Consider the following 24976-nt stretch of genomic DNA (forward strand, 5'->3'; position numbering starts at 1 on the left):
ATTTATTCCCATTGCATGAATTTATTTGTCATTCTAAGTAGAATTAATATAAATATTAAATTTCAATTTATTCTCTAAGAATGTATAGCGATAATTTTATTATATATTACAAACAAGATAGATTTTTATTTTGAATTTAATAATAACTGTATTATTTGATGTAAAAGAAAATAAAATCTGACAAGAGGAAAATAGCAAGTGGCTGTATAAATCCAATTTTAAATAAATGAAAAATATATAAAATCTAAGAACTATCTTAATAAAAATGGCCAGAGTCTCTGATCTCACTCCATCAATGACAATGACAAGGCACTGAACACTGTATTCAACCCTCTTCTCACCGTTGCTCGGTGAACATATCAATGGCGTTCCACAGAGCCCCAAAGCCAAAACCTAAATCCACGAGATCCCCAATTCTGCTTCTCGTGGCAGCAGTGACAGCAATCGCGCTTCTCTTCCTCTTCTCCTCTCTGCTTTCCACCGCCGGTTCAAAACCCAGCCTCTTTCAACGACGCCAGCAGCAGTTCGAAAAGTACCTCTATTGGGGCAACCGCATCGACTGCCCGGGAAAACACTGCGGATCGTGCGAGGGTTTGGGCCACCAAGAATCCAGCCTCCGGTGCGCCCTCGAAGAAGCCATTTTTCTCGGCAGGTACTTTCCAATCTCGCAAATTACCTCATTCCCCATTTCAATCTGTTATATTGCAATACTTTCCAATCACATGCAGTTAGTTAGTTTTTTACTTTAAATTTTGGTTAATTACCATTTATCGATTTGAATTTGGATCCTTAGAGTGTGAAAATTTTCATATTAATCCCTGAACTAAAGAAGTTCAAAATAAGTTCATAGAATATGAAATGAGTTCATAAACAAATGTTATTATTGAAGTGGCGTTAGTCCCATGAGAATGTTTTCGTGATAAACTTGGCCAAAATCCACTTCCGGAAAATGTTGTTTCCTGGGATTGTTAAACCCCAAACCAAATATGGAAACATAGTTTACCAATCTCAAATTCCTGGAAACTTCCCGTCTACCAAACGCTCCTAGTGTGACTTTAGTAGCTAAACATATGTTAGTATTATTTAGTCACATGACTGTTTAATTTTTAACTAAAGTGATTGACATATTAGGTTTTGTTAGATAATCCCCGTTAGTAGCTAGTTAAATTATTTTCAGAAATACAAGGTGTTATTTTGATGGGTCCGCAACTAAGTAGGTCCGTTGAAGGTGGGCTTATGCTAATAGACCAGTAGCTGTATATAAACAGTAAGAGGGAGTGAGATGGATGACATCTTGTCCACTGTGAAAAAATTTACGCCTTTGGGTATTGGGAGGTGCTAGACGCTCAAAGTTGTGCAGGTTAAACATTGTATTGAGGATGGGAGGAATCCCATATTCTTTATAGTAAGATACCAGAATTCCATCACTCTTCCAAGTTCTTTTTTTAATTTCTTATTTTCAACGACTAAGGTGAAAATTTTCAAGGACTAAGGTGACAATGCATAGCGTTTCTAGGACTTGAATGGCGTTTTACCCTTAAAATTTAGGTCTTTTCTGGAAAAAATGCTCTATAAGCACGTATACACCAAAAGGGTTAAAATTAATTGACCTTATTGTTAGAAATGAACTTTAAGTCTAACTCAACCCCCCAAAACCATCTCTAGTCGATGTGGGACTTCCAACACACCCCTTCATGCCGAGGTATATACGTCTCGAGCGTGGGATTAGACATTTTTAATGGGTGGTCCGATAGCGGCCCGATAGTGGGTGGAACAATATGCCCAACAAACAACAAATATCGCTAGGATAGGCTCTAACCATGACTCTGATACCAAGTTAGAAATAGATTTTAAGCCTAATTCAACCCCACAAAACCGGCTTGTAGGGTGAGGTTTGCATCCACTTATAAACTATGAATTGGTCTTATCTCTAGTCGATGTGGGACTTCCAACACTTATCTCTTAATTTAAAAACAACTTATGCACCTTAACTTTTAGAAAAGTTATGTGAGAGAACTCCAGTAAAAGTTCCTTTTATTAAAAGTAAGAGTGTTAACTCACTATGTAAGAAGTAAGAGTTGTTAGTAAGAAATTCAATTCATTTTACCTTTTAATTTATTCTTTTATAATATCTTACGGAGAAAATTTTCAAATAAGACCTTAATTACGACTTTGTTCCTTCTCAACAATAGTATTTAAGCCAAGTTGATGGTTTTGTCTTTTCAGTTTTCAATTTAATTTCATTTTTCTTATTTCTTTGTTTTCTCTTCTTGGATTTCTACCACGTGTCATAACATTTGCTGAAACAAATCTTATGGATGCAGTAATGTCTTTATTTAAGGTATGTAACTATGTGATTTAAGTGAATTTTGGCCAAGAAGAGAGAGTGTATTGTTTGGGACAATAACATAAAGCCTTAAATTAATACAACTGAAAGGTCTGAATTGCAAAAAATGAGTTAAGTTGTTATGTGGTGATTGCAGAACTTTTGTGTTGCCATCAAGGATGTGTATCAATCCCATACATAACAAGAAAGGCATTCTTCACCATTCCGCTAATGGTAGCTCTGAAGAACTGTGAGTTGCAGCATTATTGCTAGTATATGTGTCTGTTATACCTTTCCATTGCTATGCTATCTGAATTAACTGGTCTTATTTATTTATTTGTTTAATGTGCTAGGTGGGATGCAAGTTCTTGTGCCATGGACTCTTTATATGACACAGAACTTATGTCAGGTACTGTTCCTGTGATTTTTGACAATTCAAAAGAGTGGTATAGGGTTCTATCGACAAGCATGAAGTTGGGAACCAGAGGTGTTGAACATGTGGAAGGAGTTAGCCGTTTTGATCTTAAAGAAAATAGCCACTACTCTGATATGTTGCTCATAAACAGAACTGCAAGTCCTCTTTCTTGGTAGGTTCTAAAAGGAGAATTATGGTTAATTTATTTTAGGGTAAATTATGCTTTCTATTGAATATAGTAAAATTAAATATAGGATTAATCTCCCTTGTATAGCAAATACACATGCGGTAATATATTTATAATAATGAGAAATTGGATTAAGCCCAAATACAAATGTTTCCCTAATTAACATAAAACAATCTATCTAATACTTTCAATTCCTATAAAATAAGGAGGTTATAGAATTGTATATGTTCTGAATGTATTGTGTCTAATGCAGACCACATAAAATGTATTTATAGCATAATGCAGAATCAATCATAATAAATACATCTAATAATTAGGAATCAATCATCCTAATTTCCTAGAGTATGTAATGCTTAATTTTCTAGAAATCTGTAACAACTGATTTCATTCTAACAGAGGTCAATAAAATCATCCTCAAAAAAGATTTTGTATTAGTTTAGTCCCTATAGAATATAATTATAGCTTTTGTGGTCCTCATCGTTAATGGCAGTGGTCGGAAACATAATGCGGCTAATGAACTCCCACTCTTGCCACACTGCCACCCGCAGTTCCTCGGCCTCTAATCCAAATTTGACTATGATTACGTCATTGTTGCATTCTTTGACACCAGTGTCTGGCTGGAGTGGATCAACTTCTCTGATTTGAAACTCGGCCCTGTACCCAATGCTGAAAATGCGTGTCTGAATTTGTTTGTGCCAAATTCTCTCCCAAAAACTGAAAGTGCAAACTCATCAATGCCAAATTCTTCTCAAAGGTCACAAAGCAGGTGCATCCCCTTACAACACAGATGGCCACAATACCTGCATTGCAACCACCGCCACAAGGCACTATGCCTTGTAAGCCTATATGTGGGGGCACTTCAGGAATCGTGAATGGCTTGCCTTGTCGTATTACCTCAAGCCAATCACAATTGGATCCTATGTTGTTGTTCTAGAGGAGTGTTTATGTCTTCTTCTTCCTGCAACAACAAACCAAGTGAAATGTTAGTGATCAATCTCACACTGGTTAACAAACAATATGAGCAGGCACCTTTGGGGTAAAGGTGATACAGGAAGTAACCTTGGGATTACGAAAGGGTTGGTTGTGAAGAAAGCTGGTGGTATGGGAATGATTCTATAGAGCATAATCTCCAACGGTGAAGGACTTTCGTGAGATTGTGTTAGCAATGTTATGTTTTTCTCCACCGTTGTTAATGCTGAGGACCACAAAAATATGTTTACATTTCATAGGGACTAAACTAATAAGAATGTTTTTTGAGTATGTTTTTGTTAGTTTCCCCATTTGACAGAAACTACAAGCATAATTTACCCTTTATTTTATTACGTTGCAAAATAAGGTTGGTTTGTGTAGCAGGTAAATTGGAATAATGAATCTTATTTTGGTGTTTTTAGTCAATTTATGCAAGAAACAATAATGATTTCCTTTTAGCTGGGAGTAAAGTACATTTTTTCTGTATTCAATTTGTTATGCCTCTCAAGATGCAAGTATGATCATGATAGTCCTTATTTTCACGTTTTATGTAACTGTGAGCTTTATGAAATTTCTCATCCCCATTAATGTGTCTTCACCTTCAGTTCACATTGAAAAGTTAAATGTCTATGTAGTTAGTGTATGTTTTCTTGTTAAAGGAATTCAATTTAAACTTGTAGGAGTGCAGGACTTTTGTTGATAGGAAGTTGAGAACTTCTGAGCTATTAAAACTGATGTACATGAGTTTAAAATATGCCCAATGTAGTTTACAAGTTTAACTGTATCACATCACAACCAAGTTGGTTTACAATTCTTGCCTTGGAATAACTGCCATAATGATGCTACTATGTAGATGATTGCTCATAAAGTTAATTGTTATATATACCTTGGAAAGATATTTTTCTTTAAGTTTTGTCCATTTTTTGAGGTGCTAATGACTTCCCAGGTTTATGGAGTGCAAGGATCGAAACAATCGCAGTTCCATATTGTTGCCATATTCATTTCTACCATCAATGGCTGCTGGGAAACTTAGAGAAGCAGCAGAAAAGGTCCATCTACTATGTTGTCTTTTAAAGTTCCTTAATCATCAAAGGTTTTATAATTTGTTTGGAGATGCAAGTGCTAGAACTTTGATATGTTTTGGTATTCCATGTTGGATTGGGATATATTGTATCAATGAGAGCCTAAACGAGTTATTTCAAGGGGAAATGCTGGACCAGGCTCTCATGCGTTCATGGTTAGTAGATTAAATGAAGGTTGCATACTTGCACTCTAGAGGATTTCTTAAGCCTAACCTTGAGCATGTATCCCTTTTTTGAGCTAGCTTGTTTCATGTCAGCAATAAGTGGACTTAACTATATTAAGAAGTGAATTTTAAGTCTAATTCAACCCTATACAACCGGCTTGTCATATGAGGTTTGCACCCATTTATATAGTATAAAGTGACTTCATTTCTAGTTGATATAGGACTTCTAACAATCTCAAACGTGAGATAAGACATTAATAAGTGGTCCAATAGCGACTTGATAGTGGATAGAACAATATGCCCAACAAACAATAAATTTCGTTAAAATAGGTTCTAAATCATGGTTCTGATACCATGTTAAAAAATGGAATTAGTAAAACCGGCTTGATAAGGTTTGCACCCACTTATATAATATAAATTTGCCTTATTGTGAGACTTCTAACAAACTACATAGAAACTAACCCCTTGTTATGTGTAACTTCTAAATGATGTATAACTAACGTGACTAGGCACAATCATAGATCTTCTGGTTGCTTGATTGTTTCAACAAATTACTTAATTGATCGTAGAAAATTTCATTTGGAAGCACAATATAGTTAACATACTATTTTTTGGTTTTTCGTTTGTATGTTCATTTTATAAATATTTGTTAAGCAGTTGACTATTTGGTATACTGTGTATACACTATATATCTGTCTCACTCATTGAATAAAAGTGAAAACTCTCTAATCACTTTTTCTGCAGTACGTGATTAAAGGATATTATGTTTCGCAAGTCGTCAATTTCCTCAGATGATGATCCATCTAAGCTTTCATTGAAATACTTCCTCTTATAATAAGGATATATATTTGAGAAATGATTATTGAAATTTATTTTTGCACCAAGAGATGACAATTTGCTTGGACTATCCTATTAAATTACAAAACTTGTAATGCATGGTTTATTATTATATCTGTGACATTGCAATAAAACAGTATCTCTTTGTTACACATTTTAATTTTTTATCTGACTATTGTTCACAGATCAAAGCCTTACTTGGTGATTATGATGCCATCCACGTTCGTCGTGGGGATAAAATAAAGACCAGAAAAGATAGATTTGGTGTAGCGAGGAGCCTGCATCCTCACCTTGATAGAGACACCCGACCAGAGTTTATTATTTGTAGGATAGCGAAGTGGGTCCCACCTGGAAGAACCTTGTTCATTGCTTCAAATGAAAGGACTCCAGGGTTTTTTTCACCACTTTCTGCCAGGTAACCGTTCTCATGATCACACTGTGGGGTAAACGGGGAGGGGATTCCTATGCAGTAATTTCCTTTGCTTCAGAAATCGTACATGATAGATTAACAAGAATTACAACATGGGTTAAATATGTTTTTTTATTTCCAAATTGTTTTTAAAAATTGTGTTTTGTTTCTAAACTAAATATATATGTATTTTGTCTCTACAGTTTTATGAAAGTTACGCAAATCATCATTTTCCGAAAATGGAACGTTAAATGTTTATCATGTGACGAACTGAATTTTTCATTAAACTATAATATAATCTCCAAGTAGTGTTTGTTGGGAGGATATTTTACGTGAATTTCAAGGATGAAATATGTATATATTTAATTTAGAGATGAAACACAATTTTCAAAAATAGTTTGTGAATGAAAAATATATTTAGTTCTTAAAATATTTATGTTTAATGCTATATGAGGCTGACCCTGGTTATTCAATAGTCATGGAAAACAATTACTTAAGTTTATTATTTATTTTCTACAGGAAAGTTGTGTTGTTTTTAGGTTGATGTCCAGATTGATTGAAACCAAATTGCAATAATTATCATGTACAACTTTATACTCTTTATGACTCAAATGCAGGTATAGACTGGCGTATTCATCAAACTATAGCCATATATTGGACCCATTAATTGAGAACAATTATCAATTATTCATGATCGAGAGGCTTATAATGATGGGTGCTAAAACGTTCATTAGGACGTTCAAGGAGGATGAGACAGATCTTAGCCTCACCGATGACCCGAAAAAGAACACTAAACTTTGGCAGGTACCTGTTTATAATGCGGATGAAACATGCTGACGACTAGAGCTGACTATGCAATCCACCACAGTAAATTAAAAGTTGCATCCCCAAAATTTTTAGGAAGCTATTCTTGCAAGGAAGAAATGATAGGTGGTTGATTAGTTTTTGTTGTAAATTATGATGTTAGCTACGTTAAAAATTCCATTAATTAATTCATTAAATGTATGTACTTGTCCCATAGTAAAGTTGAAGTGATCACTATATTTTTGCCTTGATTAAAATTTTAATCCTTAATAAAACACATATTTTGTTGAGTTATTACGAAATATTTTGTTGGGTTGAGTAGATATTAACAACCATTGTAATTATTACAATTGATATATTGTAGGATTAAAAAATTGTCGTACTAGTTTACAAAGTATATATATAAACCTCTCGTACTACTAGTTTACAAAGTATCAATTTAAACCAGATTTTTCCCACTCATTTATATATTTTCCCGTCTTCTCATCACTGCTATAACATCCGTATTAGTTTCGGGAAGTTAATTTAGTGTCCAGTGTAAAACATTTTGATATCACACATTCAACTAGAGCCTTTGTTAGGTTAAGATCCCTTGGGTCTAGTTCATCAATATTCACATAGTGCTCAATATTGATTCGAATTGGGTTGTCCGAATGTGGAGCATAGGAGATAGCACCAACTATCACACACTCCAGCAGGAAGACAATAGTTGAAGAATGGATAATAGAGCTAAAACACATACCTAGCAATTCTCACAATGCTCATAAGTGGAAGAGATAAATTGTTCCAGTAGGCCATTGTTGCAGGGAAGAAAGTTGTTGGGAAGCTTTGGCACTGTTCTCTTTTGACGCAGGACTAGTTTTTTTAGAAAACCGTAACTGTTTGTTGCATGGTTTTGGCTTTCAATCCACTTGTCACATCCCATGTACTCAAGAATATATTGTTTGCATTCTCAACTTAAAACGTAGGTCCAATGCATGTGCAGTAAAGGTCTGACGTTAAGTCATCATAAATTAAGTGTACCCAGTCCTCTTTGTTTAGTACCTTGTAGATGGTCTTTGATTCATGAAATAAAATTGTAGACACTGCTCGGAAAAGTTTCTTGCAAAAGGCCTTTTAGACATTATAGGATTGTTTAATGATTTTTTAAACAAAATTAACAAGTTAAAAATGTTTTAAATAGAAGTTCACCGTACACATTATCTTTTTATGAAACCTTCATGAGAAGTTCTTTTACATTTCTAAGCTATCATTTTTTTCATTCTAGCTTCTATTGCTTAAGAAACTTCGTCTTTCAAACGATTTGAAATAGAAAATGCTTACATTTATATATTTTACGTTGGTGTGAAGTTAGAATCTAGACAATGATTGTTGTAATTCATATTCACTAAATTGAGTGTGAAATCTTGTAAAAGCTTTATTATTGTATAGTTTGAAGAAATTTTATATACTTAGCCTAACGTAGTTGTTGTTAAACTTAAGGGGGGAGTTTAATCGATAATTTGAAAATGTACTCAACATAAAGTTTGTAATAAAAATACTTATTAACATATTTGTTTATTTAGTGGAACCCTTTACAGTTTACATTGGAGAACTCAGAGTAATTCATGTTTAGAGAACCAAAATAAATGTTAAAGTAATCATTTTATCTTTCTATTACTTGTACATTGCTTCTATTAGCCTTTTGTCAAAACGTTTTAAGAAAACCATTTTTAACATGTTCATAAAATCTTTTAATGATCTTGTTTAAGCATCTAATTGTATGAGTTTCAAAAATGTTCAAAGCAGCATTTCAAGTTATATTTAAACTTCGTTTTTAAAGTTAACATTGCTTTCACATTGGATATCAGCTAATCACTCCGGAAAATTAATCATTTAATACAAAACACTCTCTAGATCAGATACACAATCTCTCTTTGTTATACAACAAAATAGTTATTTTATTACAAAGTTCACTCGCAACACAAAGGATACGCTTAGGTTTGAGAAGATAGAAAGAGACATGAATGGAAATAATAATAATAATAATAATATTAAGGGCACTTAGGCTTATTTCCGTGAGTCTTGAGGCGTGCATAACAAGGGCAAAGATCTTTGTTACCATAGGTACCAGGTGGCACGCAGTGACATCTGTGACAACATGACTTACATGCTCTTTTGCATCTCTTTCTTTTTGATGCTTTGCTGCATCTTCTAGAACATTCATACTTGCAATCTACTTCCACAAAATCAAATCATTTATTATATAATTAATTACACCAATTTACTCAAATTATAAAAAAAAATAACAAAAAGACTCAAATTTATTAGTGCTTTTGAATTAAAACAGTATTATTTTCCTCGATCATGAAGACCCTGTTTAAAGATGTACTACTTACTGATTTTGTGCAACTGGAAATCTTGGTTCTTCAGATCCACGTTCTTACTTCCTCCATTTGTCTGTAACCAAACACAGTGTTCATGTTTTTGTTTACAATATTTACTTTTCTTATAAATTATTTACAAATGAAGAAAAACAGCTAATGTGATGTATAAACTCATTTAGGTAGCCACATGCATGAATTAACAAATCAAAGAAATTGCAGACTGGTAATAACATCAACAATGCCATGCATGAAAGCAGAAAATTCGGATAACTCACATTTTCAAGAAAACTGGCCACTCCAGTGCTGTTGGATGAAGCTTCTGCAAAAGCCTGGAATGAGATATTACACACCAAAGCACAATTTCTTTGTCAGATTTTAATCATCTCAACTTTTGTAAAATAAATATGAATTGAAACTCTCATGCAATATAAATGATAAAATTTAGTAACATATAAGAAAAATCCATGAAACATGTGACATCATGTTATTTTATATAGATAACTCATAAAAGGTGAATCTTTTTAGAAAACCTGACTTTACGTAGGTTTGTATTTATCCTAATTCTATCTTATCTGTAATAAATATGAAATTTAAAAAAAAAAATCCTATAGAAGAACTGAAAATGTACAGAAATTGAGTGTACCTGTAGCAGCAGAAGAAGAGCAAGAATAAAGAGTCTGAAGTCCATGTTGTGGTGGGTTGATGAAGTGAAGAAGAGGTGAATTTATATATGAATTTTTACCTTTATCTCTTAAAAGACTTTACAGGCAACAGAAAAAGGAAATTCACAGGATTGAGATGACGAGTGCTCTAAAATGAGCTATTTTGGAAGCTTTCATCACTTTTGGTTTTATTGGTTAGTATGGTCAGTGCACAGCTGTGTGATGCTTTAGCTGCATATGAGATCACAAGAAAAACTCAGAGATTATTGGTCCCCTCTCTGTCTCTCACCAAAATTTTATCTCTAATTCTTAGTGTCAATAAGAACAGTAGCTAGGTAACAGAAATAAAAAAGTGTTTTTTTTCCCTGCTATGGAAAGAACCAAACAAAATAGAACTCTCAAGAAGTTGAATTCTGGAGTTAGTTTTGCCATCAGTTAGAAATTGGTTGGGGAGACACAATTATGCCTTGATTTTCTTCCCCTTTAAAAGGAAGGAGAGTTTGAGTGAAAAGTTTATGTTAGTTAAACTAAATAATTAATTAAATAAACAAGTTAATGTAAACTTAAGTTATCTATATAGACTATGGAATAATATATACATAAAAATTAATAATATGTTAAATTGAATTAATTAAAATTATTAAAATGAAATGAAATTTAAAATAGTGTTTTTATTGATTTAAATTGTTAGTATTTTGCAATTTCGTTCAATATTTATACTATTTAAATATATTTATTAACTGAATTGTATATTATATTGATAATTTGTACAAAGTTATATGTTAAATGAATTTAACATTACTTTTATGTGATTATTAATAAGATAACATGGTCTAATTTTTTACTTTTGAATTGGTATGGTACTCTCGAAAAATAAGAATTGTTATATAGTGAAATTGTGTGATTTTAAAAATAATTAATATTGAGTGATTTAATTGTGACATACTTATTTGTTATTAAAATTTGAAAATTGTGTGTTTGTTTAAATCTTTGAATATGAGTAATTTATGAAGTTTTCAAAATTTTAGAATCAATATTAAAAATGTGAATACTATAGATTCAGATGTTAAGATGGAAAATTGAAACTAAAACACATTGGAGAAAACAACAACTAAACATGAAAATGTAGTTTAAAATTGGCAAACTATTTCAGCTCACTATCATCGTTTGTTGATGCTCATGTATGAAGACATAATTTCTTGGACATACCTTTAAAATATAATAAAAAATTCAAATTAATCAAGTGCAAGACATGTCATCACTACATAGGTTAGGTAAACAATTCTTCAAATTAACTAACAGAAAATATCACCAACCACTTCAAAACTGAAAGATGAAAAATTATTTCAGAGAAGATAAATGGAAACAAAGTAAATATTTTCAAAGTTTCTCTAAGGAAAAGCTCCCGCCAACACTAATGGAATTCAATTTCGGAAACAAAAATCACGTGCATGAGCCAAGTATATCTTTGTGGGTTAAAAGATGTTATCTGCCATATGAAATTATTTTACACATTGCTATATTTATTTATTTATTTATATTTAATAAGAATCTAAATGTAGTTTATTAAGACCGGATGGCGATGACTGTGGTTTTCATTTTCAGTTGGGAATGGAAAATTATATCATGAAACTAAGAAAACACTTTAATCTTTAATACAAATGCATAATAATAGACTGGTCAAGTTATCACATTAATTCTTTTTCCATTTTCCATTAAAAATTTTGAATTGTAAAATATAAAACAGAGTAACGCCGCACGAGAATGAAAACGATTCAAGAACGCCGCACGTGCAGGACTTTGGTTTCATCAAAATTCATTTAAAACGTTAAAAGCAAAAGAAAATAAAAAATTATTAAAGTAAACCAAGTAGCAATTGTACAATCTTTTTCTGTTTGTTTTTTCTTTTTTATGTCAAATGTAATTGTTATATTTTAGTCCTCTCTCTATCTTACATTGAGTTTATTGAGGTTTCTATAATGCATTATTGTAGATAAACCAGAATAAATAATTACTTTTGTTTTTGAAAAATAGTTTGAAAATATTAAATTAGGAAGGTTTGTTATGAAAATATGAAGAGGCAATATTAATAGGTAAAAAGTGTTTCCGGGGTTTTAATTATTATTATAAAATGAAAGGAGAAGGCACTATATATGTATTATATGTACCGACAAGGAGATGAGGAAACATATTTTGCACAAAAGGGGTGCCCCAGAAGCATAAGCATAAGCATATGTTGTGGGTGTTCTTCTTCTAACTCATTGCATATTTCTGAGTCCAAGAACGTGCAGTGCTCTCGTACTTTGCTCTGTCTGTCTTGTACATGTGAGCAATATCAGGCACCAAAGGATCATCTGGGTTCGGATCTGTCAGCAAGGAGCATATTGACAGTAGCACCTGTAACACATTATTTCATTAATAATCAATTAATATCCACTTTCATTCCTCATAACACTCTTCTTCTGCTTCATTCATACCTTGGAAACTGTAAGGGCAGGACTCCACTGCTCTTTCAGAATGTCCAAACAGATACTGCCGTTGCTGTTTATGTTAGGATGAAACACCTTCGTTCGGAACGAAACCTACAAAACCAACATTGTAAATACGTGAAATTAGAAAAGTGACAATTTCATCCTAAAGTCCACATTAAAGTTTCAGTATCACATCAGAAACTAAGGCGACTAATCTCTTGAATACTTATGTGGTATCACATAAGAAATTTAGGCCTAGTTAGTTACCTTTGGTGGCTTAAATGGATAATCCGGTGGGAAGTGAATGGTGACCATGAATACACCTCCAGCATAAGGGCTGTCTGCTGGACCCATGATAGTGGCTTGCCAATGAAACATGTCATCACCAACAGGGCCTAATAAAGAATGGAATATACAAGATTCGTGACATCCTTCCCACAGAAATAAGATAACTTTAGCTGCATTTGATACAGGTAAATAACTACATATAATGTTATTAATGTTATTTTATATTTTATACATACAAACAAGGTGGTATTTGGCTACATGAAGCTGTGACCAAAACATCATAATCAATTCAAATCTGCATATAGCTTCTGTTACTCTCAACCAACCCTCTAATTCTTGTAATAGCTCCCTTCTCTAATCGCTAGGCATTTGCGGTCTTATTCTATAAACATGCATCTATGCCCAAAATTTTTCTTCATAAAATTGACAAAAAAATATCCATATTATAGACCCCGTCTCATTATAGTTCTCAAACTCAAATAGTGTTTTGTATACACACATACATGCTACTGAATTAATACTAATTATATGCAAATATACAGAAAAAAAAACTCAATTCATGAAATAATTGTAATTAACAAAAAAAAATTAACTGAGTGACAAATTTGAACGAAGAAGAATGAACAGAGGAAAAAAAACATAGCAATCTTTGCACACAAAAAATGAACACGAACAATACAAAACAAATGAAAAAGAAACGGGGAAAAAGAATTAAAAATGAATAAGGATTGGGTTGAGAAGGTCCTGGCCAAGAATCTCAGGAAAGAAGCCTGGGATGTACACAGAAGCCATACTATCCATGACAGGCCGCAAATCCAATCTGCCACAGTGATCGCAAACACTAAACAGCAACACTACAATGGTTAAATGCTCCTACTCATCATCACTATCGTATGCTCCTAATAACTTGGATACAAAATTATTCTATTTGTTAAACATTACAAAGAAAATCTTATACTTTATACCATTACAATTAAATCCCTCTATTATTGTAAAAAATGTGAAATTATTAAATTCTTAAATAATAAAATTTTCATACAAGAGTAACTTAAAAAACAACTAATAAAAAAATTATCATTTTATATAGAAAAGAAAAAGGCTTATTTTAATTTTTGTGATAAAAAATTTGCTATTAACTTAGTCAAGAATTGTAAAAAGATAAAATAAACCAAATTTTAAATTTCGAGAATTCAATAATAAATAGTATAACTTTTTTCATTTTATTACTATTATTATTATTACTAACAATTCAAATGATTAAGTTATTTGATAATTGTATGATTAAGCTACTGCATTTCTTATAATAATATTCTGAATCAATCCTAGAGATTAATAATTTCAATCTTTCCCTATAGAGATAACTAATTGTAATTAACATAAAATAAAAGGAAAAATGTATAATGTTTAAGAAATAGGAAGAATTTTGTGAAATTAGTCAAAATCTGTAAAAGGGGATTTATATTCATTTCTATTTAAAAAAAATAAAGGTTCAAGATTTAAGTGTACGTTTTTATATTTATAAAATAGGAGTGATTGTGTAAGAAAGATAGGTTTGAATAATTTTCTTTTTCTCTAGATTAAATTTGAATACACATTCATACCATTAAACTCTCCATCATTGTATCCTTTCTTCACTTAAAACAAATATCAATTTCCTTGTCCAGATATGATGAATGTTACCAATGGTGGATGACAACAAGCCAAAACGCTGCCACATACACCAAGCAAATGGCATGGTGGCCTGGGGCAGAAGCCATGACAAACAGACAACACAAACATACACACATATGATATAACTAAACTAAAGAGTATAAAAAATTAGAAAACATAGTATGCTTGACTTTTATTTTTGCTTGACATTGTCCTAGAAGGGAGAACGACTGGAAACAACATTATAGATTTAATCGAGAAAGTTAGAAAACAAGGAAAGATGGACTGAAATTCTGAAAACAGAGAAAACTAAAACAGAGAACAAATTGTGTTAAAAAATAACAGAAACAGAAAAATGAAGATAACAGAACAGAATAATCACAAGAAGAACAAGATGTCAATGTTGCAGAAACACTGAAAAAGAAAAGAGAAATGAAGAAATAACAGAGAAAAAGAAAATAGCAATTGACAAAGAAAGATCAATCACTCAGAACAGTAAGAGACAAACAAAAAAGAAGTCAACAGAAAGAACATGCAGAGAAAAAGAAAGAGGTGGTCACACGAAAACATTTGCCAGAGCTCTGGGCGCTATCATTCAAGTTGCCAGCAAGAGGAAGAACAAAATGAAATGAAGAATTGAAGCCCAACAATGAAACAGCCCTAAAATGAATACAAATAAAAGTGGTCCACATGTGGCAGAAATGGTGGATGGCATCATAAAAGAATTTGGCAGCTAGCAAATGGCCGCATGCACAAAAAAACACCACATCATTGAGGTATGGTGGCACCATAACTGCATTTTCCTAATTAACCACTTTAAATCAGTTTTGAGAACTATCAGGCCTGTTTTATAGTGACAATTTATGTTATAAAATAACAAATAAATTAGAAGATAATAGACTAAGATGAGAAGTAAATAGTGTATATAAGAAAACACTTCAAATCAGTACAGAGCTATAAGCAAGTTTAAAAGCCACCGGTTACGTAACAAAATGATAAATAAGATAGAAAAAAACACAAAATATATTAGAGTCAAAAGAGAACACAAGAAAAGCATTTCTACTCATGAAAAAAGCTCCAGAAATAGAAATATTAATTAGTTTACTTACAGATGTATAATATAGGCACAGATCATTCTGAATTATTAAACAACAGCATTAAACAATAAGACACACAAGGGTGAAGAAAGGGGAAAGTAAACAATAGAGACAATCTCAGGCAAACAAACCAGCACTGCAGGAAACAGGAGGGTCCTTCTGCAAATCCTTCAACTCCTTAGTAATGCGTTTCGAAGCCATCACAAGTGTACAGTGCACCTACATTTAAGATAAATTTCAGGCTTCGTTTACCTTGTGGGGCAATTTGTGAACCAATATAAACATGAATGCATTTAATATTACCTGTTCCTCAGTTTAAAAAACAGAATGAATACCATGAGGACCGAGTATAAAAACTAATTCAATTTACAACTTATGAAGGTAATACAAACAGACTATAAATAAAATATTTCGTTGCAGTTTTTTTTTTTTCAAATCACGTAGACTATATCAAAAAAGGATTTAACAAAAGATAAAAAGTTCATTTCGAATCAAACACCATGCAAAATAGTAGATAAAAGTTTGACAGGTAAAATGTAAGTTGTCAGGAAACATAACTACCTTAAGTTGTCAAAAAACATAACTACGATGGAAACCATTTTACTCCATTAACGTTTTTATACTTCGAAATAGTGAAAAAGCCAAGACACAACAATAAGAAGAAAACAGAAATGGGATGCCTATAACATGAGGAGTTGGGTCTGGGGAACCTCACAAGCAGAGAAGCTATATTGCAGGAGTGGTACACCTTAAACAAGAGACCACCATCAATTTTTTTTAAAAGTTCATGTTTGATTGCTTTGATGTTCTAAAATATCAGACAATTTGAAACAAGAAAAACATCTAAAGTGACAATTCTTTTCGAAAGGAGGGGGCAACATATAAATAGTCTTATTCAATGCACAAAAACGAAACATTAACTGATATAATGTTTCACTTTGATAGCATTAGCATAATAGCCAATTCAAGGTGGGAAATATCACAGAAACAAAAATATGATTTCACTTTGATTTGATCAAACATATTTGACTAGAGAGCAAAAGACTTTGCAACAGAAAAACATGAAGTCAATTTTCAGCCAAAATATGAAGAGTACAAAAAACTGACTTAAATCACAACCAACCTATAGATTTCACCAAATTAAAAATAACAACAAGAATAAGTGAAACCCAGGATTTAAACCATTAATGGTTTGCAGACGGATTGCTGAGTGCACAGCAACATAGAACATATCTCTAAGCACACAACCGAGTAAAAGGAAAAAAAAATCAAAAACAAAAACTACTGAGTCCCGCTATCAAACAGAAAAAACAAAACAAAATCAGCAAAAAAAAAAAGAAAAGCGAAATCAACCCTAAAATCGGCAAAATAAAATTCGAGCAGCGCAATAATACGATCAAGCAAAGCAAACGCGAAGAGGAAACGTTGCAGAGAGAAAGAAGTGAGATAAGAAAAATCGAGAGAATCGAAACGGGCGTGAGATACCTTCAAATCCTAGGGTTTAAAGTTTGATCAGCGATGAGAAAACGTTGAGGAGTGTAAGAGTGAGTCTTTGAGGCTATTCCTTATATAATCTTCCGTGGTATGCGATGCTTGCCATGCACGTGAGGGACCAAAATAATTAATAAATTAATAATCTTTCACACTCTTTTTTCTTCTAGATTTTTTTTATTCCTTCTCTGTATATAATGTATAATTAATAAGTAATAATTAATATTTTATACTTCACACTTACGCCCAATTATCCTCTTATCTGACAAAGATTAAATTAATAAAACACTAATCATGAAATAACTATTTTATATTATCACTTTTTAGCTTACAATAAGTCTGCTTGAAATCAATTCATTATTCACACTCTTAATTGTCATTCAAGTTAATAAATAATATATATTAGAAAATCAATAATAAATTTCATTAATTGGTTTTGTCAGTAGCTTTAGTCGGTCATTTAAATTTAAATTGACTTATGCATCTTCAATAATGTTATAAGTTCTTAAACCTCAAAATTAAGTTATTAAACATAAAAATTATTATGGATAACACTATTGACCAAAAAAGTGAAAATTTTAAGTTTAATTTCGTCTACAGGTTGATTATAATACTATATAACTTTGATGTTATCTATGATGTATAAAATTGTGAAATAATACATTTTGGATCATTAATTCAATTTCGTCTTTTATAGTAAAGAGTATGACATAATTAATAAAAAGATTTGACAAATTTATTAAGTGAAGAATAGAAAGAGTATTATATAAAATTGTATGAATTCAAACAATGATTTAAATCATTCACATATTTTGAAGGAGTATTATATAAAATTGTATCAAATCAAACAATGATTTAAATCATTCACATATTTTGAAGGTCGTGTACAAAAAATTGGAAGTACATTTAATGATATAAGCAATTTTAAGAAAAAAAAACTATGTGATTATTTCCTTAATGAATCATATTATTTGGTTAAAGGAAATAATGTTTATGGAAAAGAAAAAAGGTTTGGTATGTACATCTTGTGGATACTAAACTCTATATATGATCTTTTGATAAATGTATAACATGGACAACTAGTCAAAGTAATTTATAAGATCCGAGAAAAATGTAGAATTTAAAACTTGAATTTTATGTTATTTATTGATTTTGTATAACACATGTTATTATATGATTGTTGAATTTGTGATGCGTGTAATTACTAGTATGTATTGGCTTGTTGGAAGAGATGTTGTCTAAGATTGAATGAATATGGGTTCAAATCCTAGGGAGAGAAGTTTTAAGGAGAAACTTGTGTTTTACTTATATTTTTACACAAGGGCAAAAATTTCTTTTTCTTTTATTAATCGAGGTGTAGAAATTAGAAATAAGAGTGTAGGAAGGAAAACATGCAATTGAGATAATAGAAATTGAAATTTTGAAAAGATGAGTATGTGAGAAAAAGAGAAATCGAAATCCACATTAGATTTTAATTTAAAAAGACGTTATAGTTAAAGTGGAAGGAGAAGAAGGGACTCCTAGCTAGGTACCAGAAGTGTGAAAGGCTTGGTGTTGGCTTAATCTTGAGTTTAGAGGAAGTCCTAGTATTGACAAAGGTATGTGAAAGCTTACCTAAGTCTTTATTGTATGATGAATATGGGTATGTTCTTGTTTTCCTTGAAGGGTATATGATATGCATGAGAATGTGATTTCTTGCACTATGGTATGATGTATACCATGAATGTGATGAGGTTTCCTTATGATGATAGGGTTCTCTTAAGGGTTATGATATTTGCATGGGTGTGATGGTGGTTTTGGATAATGAAAGAACAAGTTTTGCTTATGTATTATGAGACATGAATTAAGGTTTGGGATTGGGTGAATCTATGTATGATAAAGATTATCCAGGTTATGTTTATAATGTATATGTGAGAAAATCTAATGTTAGGTTAAGTTTATATATGATGTTTTTGTCTATGAGAAATATGTAGGTTGAGAGATTGTCATATGAATATTGTGTTGTAAAGGGTTGTGTATTGGTTTATATGCAATATATTTGGTGATGTTAGGTTAAATCTGCATAGTGATGGGTGTTGAATAATTCTTTTTGTATGATGTAAGTATCTTGGTGTTTTCCATGTATCTAGGATGCTTGGAGGTGTGGTTGAGGTGCTAATCTCATTTTTACAAAGTTTAAAGATGATGTATGGATTATATAAGCCTTTTGAATCTCTCTTGTGTGGTTTGGTTTCGGGAATAATCGACTATCTTCAGTGATAATTGATTATCTGTGAGTCATTTTAGAGTTGGATATCTAGAATAATCGATTATCATGACTGATAATCGATTATTTGAGCATCGTTGTTGAGTCTCTTCCCTAGAATAATCGATTATCTTCGCATAACTTATAATCTGAAAGTTTTATATTGTAAAACTTATTGGATTAATCGATTATCACAGGTGATAATCGATTACTCCAATGTATTTTCTGGAAAGTTGCATTTTGATGAAGAATGAATGAGGGTCAAGCTGGTTGGGCTGCAATACGTGTTGTTTAGCAAGGAAAATGAGTTAAATGCTGCAATTAGGGTAGATTTGACTCTTGATTGATGTTGGACATGGATATGTGATTGATTGTACCAAGATGTGTGGTTACATAAAAGATGTGATGGATTTCACTCTTGATTAAAGAGAGTATTACATAAAAGTGTATCAATTCAAACAATGATCCAAATCATTCACACATCTGAAAGGTCGTGTAAGAAAAATTAGAAGTTCGTTGAGTGATATGAAAAGTTATAAGCAATTTTAAGAAAAAAAAACTATGTGATTACGTTTTTAATTAATCATGTTATTTGGTTGAAGGAAAGAATGTTTATAAAGAAGAAAAATGGTTTGACATGATTTTTACATTTTGTGGCATACTGGGTCGTGGGTATGGTCTTTTGATAAATGTATAGTATGGATCGATTGGGTGATTAGTCAAAGTCATAATGTTTTGAGTGGTTAGATGTTGAGTAGGGTAAGTGCACAAGACTTGAAAACAAGGAACTTAGAGCATACCAGCTCAAAAGATGAAACATAAGGTCGATCGACTATCAAGGTTACTAACTGGTTGAACGATCGATACAGTTGAACTAATCTAAAAATAGGTTAATGCAAATCAGTTCAATAATCATATTAAGGTATGAGTGGGTTGTGATTAGGTCCATGGTAAGTAAAAACCTGTTACAAATAGTATAAATAGAAAGTCCAATTAAGGTAGTTGTTTATATTGATTACTGCATTTAATACTGTTGCATTCAAACATCTTTTGACTTAAGCATAAGAATGCTTTGTGTAGGTACCACCCTAGCGATTTGGACGAACAAACAACCTTGGAGACTAGCAGAATAAATAGTAAGAGGAGTGACATACATGTTATTTGAAAATTAAGAGTATTAAACCAACTCTACAAAAATATTTTGACGCCCAGCATGGGATCGAGTGAGCACTTATAAACTCACATGGTGACCACAAAAAACATTGTATTAGAGGAAGCGTTGAATGAACAACAAATGGATACCATGAAGAGATGATAAGGAGTACATGCAAAAGCAAATGGATGTTATGTAGAGGAAGTACGAGGGTGAACCAAAAGCCTTGCACAAAGAGAACACATTAATCAAGCGAGAAAGGAGAATTAGGGAGCCAATACTTTCCTCTCCCACCTAGCCTGAACCGACCAAGCAATTGTGTAACAAACTAGGCTAAACAATTCAAGAAAGCAACATCAACAAAAGTAAACATCTTAACCTATCTGCCTCAATCACAATTGACATGTTGAGAATGCATTCGTTCAACACCTACATCATGGAGACCCATTTGTTTGATAATAGAAGGATGCTAGTGTTTGAAAGTTATGATGGGTCCATTGATCTGGACGAGCATGTGTGCATGTTCATGACTCAAATGGCATTGTACACAACAAATGATGCCATCTAGTGTAAGGTCTTCCCTACATCATTAAAGGGGGCGACTTTAGCTTGGTTCAAATGCTTGTCAACCAACTTCATCGACTGTTTCGCCACAATCTGATCGAGATTCAGAGCTTAGTTTGTTAGCATTCGATCACATCATTTGACTTCAATTTTCCCAATCAACATCGGGCATGAGAAAGATGAGTCCCTCTAGACATTCATGAGGGCTTGGAAAGTTGCTTTACAAATTATGAACTTGAGTCCTGAGGTGGCTATGTACCACAAGATTACCCGCTGCAACCTACACCATTTGCTGACAACTTGTGAATGTAGTCGGTAAAAGACATGGACAAGTTACGACAACAAGCAGCCAAGTTCATCTAGATCGAGGAGTTGAGAGATTTTTGTTAGTACATACGATCGGAGGTCATAAGAGAAAAGAAATGAACAAATAAGAAATCGTTAAGCAAAAGTAGCAATTCTCGGTCCAAAGAACCGATTAGGGGACAACGCTTTCACTAGTATACCTCAATGAATGTTCCTCGGGTGAAAATACTAGAGGAAGCCCTCAACACAAACTTGTTACATCCTCCCAAGAAGAAAACACCTCCCCTGAATGTGGATGACAATAAACACTGCTTATACTATCTAACTTAGGCGACACTACTAAGGAGTGTGCCACCTTGAGAGATAAGATAAAATATTTGATCCAAGTAGGGCACTTGAAAAAGTTTGTTAGGGCTAACTGGTATGAGAGAAGTCCATTGTGTAAGCACACCCAAAATTCCTTGAAGGTTCGTGCTGAAATTCGATCAACGGAGAGAGCAACCCCGCTGACAAAGTCAGCGTAGAGTAGAAGTAGCAACAAAGATTTCCCACTGAGGGACATTATCAATACCATTTTAGGTGGATTTGTTAAGGGGACCATCATCATCTTCCTAAAAGAGACATATTCGGATACTCAAGAAATGCACTTGGTCGAGAGGATGGTCAGGAGCATGCCCCCATCACCTCCACAAACGAAGACTTCAAATCGCTTAACCTTGATCAGGATGACCCAATGGTCTTATCAATCAAGCTCACCAACTATGATATCGAAAAGGTCTTGGTTAATCAAGACAACTCGATCAATATCCTATATTGGAAGATTTTTTAGAAAATGGATATATTTGAAGACCTTATCATGTCGCACAATGAACAAATTATTGGGTTCTCTAGTGAATGGGTGGACATAAGCAGATACCTAGATTTACGAACCTAAATCAGGTTCAGGTGAGATAATATAAAGATCTAGGTTACATACCTCTTGGTCAAGGTCAACACATCTTACAATGGTTTAATCGGTTGGCCATGTTTAAAAACCTTTAGAGCCATATCGTCTATACCACAGATGAAAATTAAATTCCCTTTTGATAAGGGTAGAATAGGCACCATACATGCCAACCAAAAAATAGTTAGGGAATGCTATGCAACTAGCTTAAAAATGATTCTCTATCTCCCACTTAGAAAGGCCTAATGGTCAAAAGTACTTGTGGCTTGCCTAGACCCACGAACTAATATGGAGGATAGATGAAACTTCAAACAGAAATCAAGGAGCTAAAGATAGGAAAATTGGATAAAGAAATTACCCGATTGAGAAGCGATTTAGATCAGGAACAAGAATGGGCATTGATAATCATGCTTGAGGGCAATAAGGACCTATTTGAGAGGACGTCAGTTGACATGCCAGCTATACACCTTGGAGTGATATCCCACAAATTAGCAATCTTCCAAGAAGCCTAATCGATCGCTCAGAAGAGGCGATGCTTGGGTGAGGAACGACAAAAGGTTGAAGAGGCTAAGGTAAAAAAACTGCAAGAGTTTGGCTTCACCAAAGAAGTTTAAATACACTAGTTGGCTGAAAAATGTTGTGTTGGTTAAGAAACCAAATGAGAATTAAGAATGTGTATTAACTTCACAGACTTCAACAAGGCATGCCCTAAATACTCGTAGCCCCTGTCTAACATCGATTGATGATCGATAATGCGTCTAGCCACCAAGTGCTTAACTTTTTAGATGCCTATTTTGGGTATAACTATATACCCATGTACCACGAGGACAAAGAGGATACAATATTCATAACCAAACACACAAATTATTGTTATGAGATCATGTCGTTCGACCTTAAGAACGTTGAAGCAACGTATCAAAGGGTCACGAAAAAAATATTTCAAGAGAAGATAGGCAACATGGACAAATATATGTACAACATAATGGTCAAGTCTGAACTAGTTAGCAGCCATGTGAAGGATCACACTAGGATATTCAATTAGATTCCGTAGTATAACATGCAAATAAACCTTACAAAATGTGTTTTTGGTGTGGGAGTTAGAAAATTTCTAGACTTCATGCTAATAGCGAGAGACATAGAAGTCAATGTTGACAAGTGTGCAACCATTATAAACATAAGAAATCTTATAACTAAAAATAGGTGCAAAGGTTGCTAAGCATGTTGACCTCTTTATCAAGATTCCTACATCGATTGGCTGAAAAGATAAAGTCAATCTTTTGGGTTATGAAGAAGCAAACAGTAGTCAAGTGGGAGGAGTAGTGCCAACTTGTCTTCAAAGATGGAAAGGTGGTCCTAGCCAAACCGCCTATCGTGGCAAAACTAATGAATGATAAGGACATTTAGGTATACCTTCGGTAGCAGATGAAGTCATCAATGCAACCCTAGTTCAAAAGGATCCCAAACAAAAACCTATGTATTTCATCACATAAGGTGTTTGTTGAAAGGCTTTTTGGTCACACAAAAAGTCAACAAACCCTAGTCCCCATTAATGTATTATAGGGGTCAACCTAGGTATCAATCCAAGGACTCAGTACAATTAAGTTGAGATATGTAAAGTTTAGTCTTGTATTTTATTTATTTACTACCTATTAACTAATGCAACGTGGGGAAATAAAAATGAAAGAATGAAATTTATAAAGGAAAAGAGAATTTAAAATCTGTAAACTGTTTAAAAGAAAATGAAATTATTCAAAAGAGAAAATGTCAAAACTGAACTATTCTAAATGAACAACAACCTATATGAAAAACTATTTAACTGTAACTCATTAAATTGGATCTATTACTATTTACACACAACTGAAACAAAACTTAAGACTATATGTATCATGATCAAAGAATTAAATCTGAAATTGAAAATAAAGAAAAATATAAACTAAAACTATATTAATTTCCAATCCACAGTAACATAAAAAATGAAATTAACATGGAAAAGAATTTCTAATCTATGAGAAAGAGTTGCAATTTAGAAAAATAGAAAACAAGTAACTAGACCTACAGGTTGCAGATAGAATGCTCAAACTAAAATGAAAAACAATTTAACAAGTAACACCTAACTAAGGAGCAGAACAGACTCATTGGTTAAAATCATGAATCAGAAACCAAAAAGCAAAGATTAGTGCAGAATAGTATTCAATTGCAACTTAGGAAGACATCTTGTAAAATCATACCCTCTTTGGGGTAATTAAGTTCCAATTCAGAACTTAATTTGTGCAAATGTATACTCTCTGTACCAAACCATAACTTGTGACTCTGATGCAAGCTTTTAATCAATATCAAATGTAAATGCACTTAAAACATACAATCTAACTCTAAAAACCTATAAATTTTCAATGAAAACAAACTGCCAGAAACAACTCATCATGAACAGCAAATGAAATCAAGTAATAAAACCTAGACTATTCTCAACCAATCAAAAGAATCTATAAAAGGAATCAGAATTGCATTAAACTTTGAAGATAAAAGTACACGATACTAGAAATCACCGAA

The 24976-nt window shown here is 32.7% G+C and overlaps 3 protein-coding genes across 3 annotated transcripts; 1 reads left to right on the forward strand and 2 right to left on the reverse strand.

Annotated features, from left to right (window-relative positions):
* Window positions 1-248: 248 nt before the first annotated feature.
* LOC108324028 (uncharacterized) lies at window positions 249-7495 on the forward strand. The gene is made up of 6 exons (XM_017556815.2): window positions 249-652; window positions 2484-2576; window positions 2680-2913; window positions 4844-4946; window positions 6166-6395; window positions 7007-7495. The coding sequence occupies exons 1-6, from the start codon at window positions 363-365 to the stop codon at window positions 7224-7226; spliced, it is 1170 nt and encodes a 389-aa protein (XP_017412304.1). The 5' UTR covers window positions 249-362; the 3' UTR covers window positions 7227-7495.
* A 1549-nt stretch (window positions 7496-9044) lies between these two features.
* Window positions 9045-10477, reverse strand: LOC108325541 (cypmaclein). Its single transcript, XM_017558628.2, has 4 exons — window positions 10203-10477; window positions 9835-9888; window positions 9572-9632; window positions 9045-9408 (listed from the first exon to the last, which is right to left on the reverse strand). Exons 1-4 carry the CDS (start codon window positions 10245-10247, stop codon window positions 9227-9229), a joined length of 342 nt encoding a protein of 113 aa, XP_017414117.1. The 5' UTR covers window positions 10248-10477; the 3' UTR covers window positions 9045-9226.
* Window positions 10478-12307: 1830 nt separating this feature from the next.
* On the reverse strand, window positions 12308-17311 carry LOC108326655 (ubiquitin-conjugating enzyme E2 28). Its single transcript, XM_017560259.2, has 5 exons — window positions 17213-17311; window positions 15859-15946; window positions 12960-13087; window positions 12699-12803; window positions 12308-12618 (listed from the first exon to the last, which is right to left on the reverse strand). The coding sequence occupies exons 2-5, from the start codon at window positions 15926-15928 to the stop codon at window positions 12475-12477; spliced, it is 447 nt and encodes a 148-aa protein (XP_017415748.1). The 5' UTR covers window positions 15929-15946; window positions 17213-17311; the 3' UTR covers window positions 12308-12474.
* Between the last annotated feature and the right edge of the window lie 7665 nt (window positions 17312-24976).

Source organism: Vigna angularis, chromosome 3, assembly GCF_016808095.1.
Source record: "Vigna angularis cultivar LongXiaoDou No.4 chromosome 3, ASM1680809v1, whole genome shotgun sequence".
NCBI classification, from domain to species: domain Eukaryota; kingdom Viridiplantae; phylum Streptophyta; class Magnoliopsida; order Fabales; family Fabaceae; genus Vigna; species Vigna angularis.

Bases quoted from the DNA above. Each gene is read 5' to 3' on its own strand.
- LOC108324028 (XM_017556815.2), top strand. From the start codon at position 363: ATGGCGTTCCACAGAGCCCCAAAGCCAAAACCTAAATCCACGAGATCC. The intron at 4,947-6,165 runs GTCCATCTACTA...TATTGTTCACAG, and splicing joins TTAGAGAAGCAGCAGAAAAG to ATCAAAGCCTTACTTGGTGA. The intron at 6,396-7,006 runs GTAACCGTTCTC...ACTCAAATGCAG, and splicing joins TTTTCACCACTTTCTGCCAG to GTATAGACTGGCGTATTCAT.
- LOC108325541 (XM_017558628.2), bottom strand. From the start codon at position 10,247: ATGGACTTCAGACTCTTTATTCTTGCTCTTCTTCTGCTGCTACAG. The intron at 9,889-10,202 runs GTACACTCAATT...ATCTCATTCCAG, and splicing joins CTCTTCTTCTGCTGCTACAG to GCTTTTGCAGAAGCTTCATC. The intron at 9,633-9,834 runs GTGAGTTATCCG...GTTTGGTTACAG, and splicing joins TGGCCAGTTTTCTTGAAAAT to ACAAATGGAGGAAGTAAGAA.
- LOC108326655 (XM_017560259.2), bottom strand. From the start codon at position 15,928: ATGGCTTCGAAACGCATTACTAAGGAGTTGAAGGATTTGCAGAAGGAC. The intron at 13,088-15,858 runs GTTTGTTTGCCT...ATTCTTTATTAG, and splicing joins TCCTGTTTCCTGCAGTGCTG to GCCCTGTTGGTGATGACATG. The intron at 12,804-12,959 runs GTAACTAACTAG...TTGGTTTTGTAG, and splicing joins ATCCATTTAAGCCACCAAAG to GTTTCGTTCCGAACGAAGGT.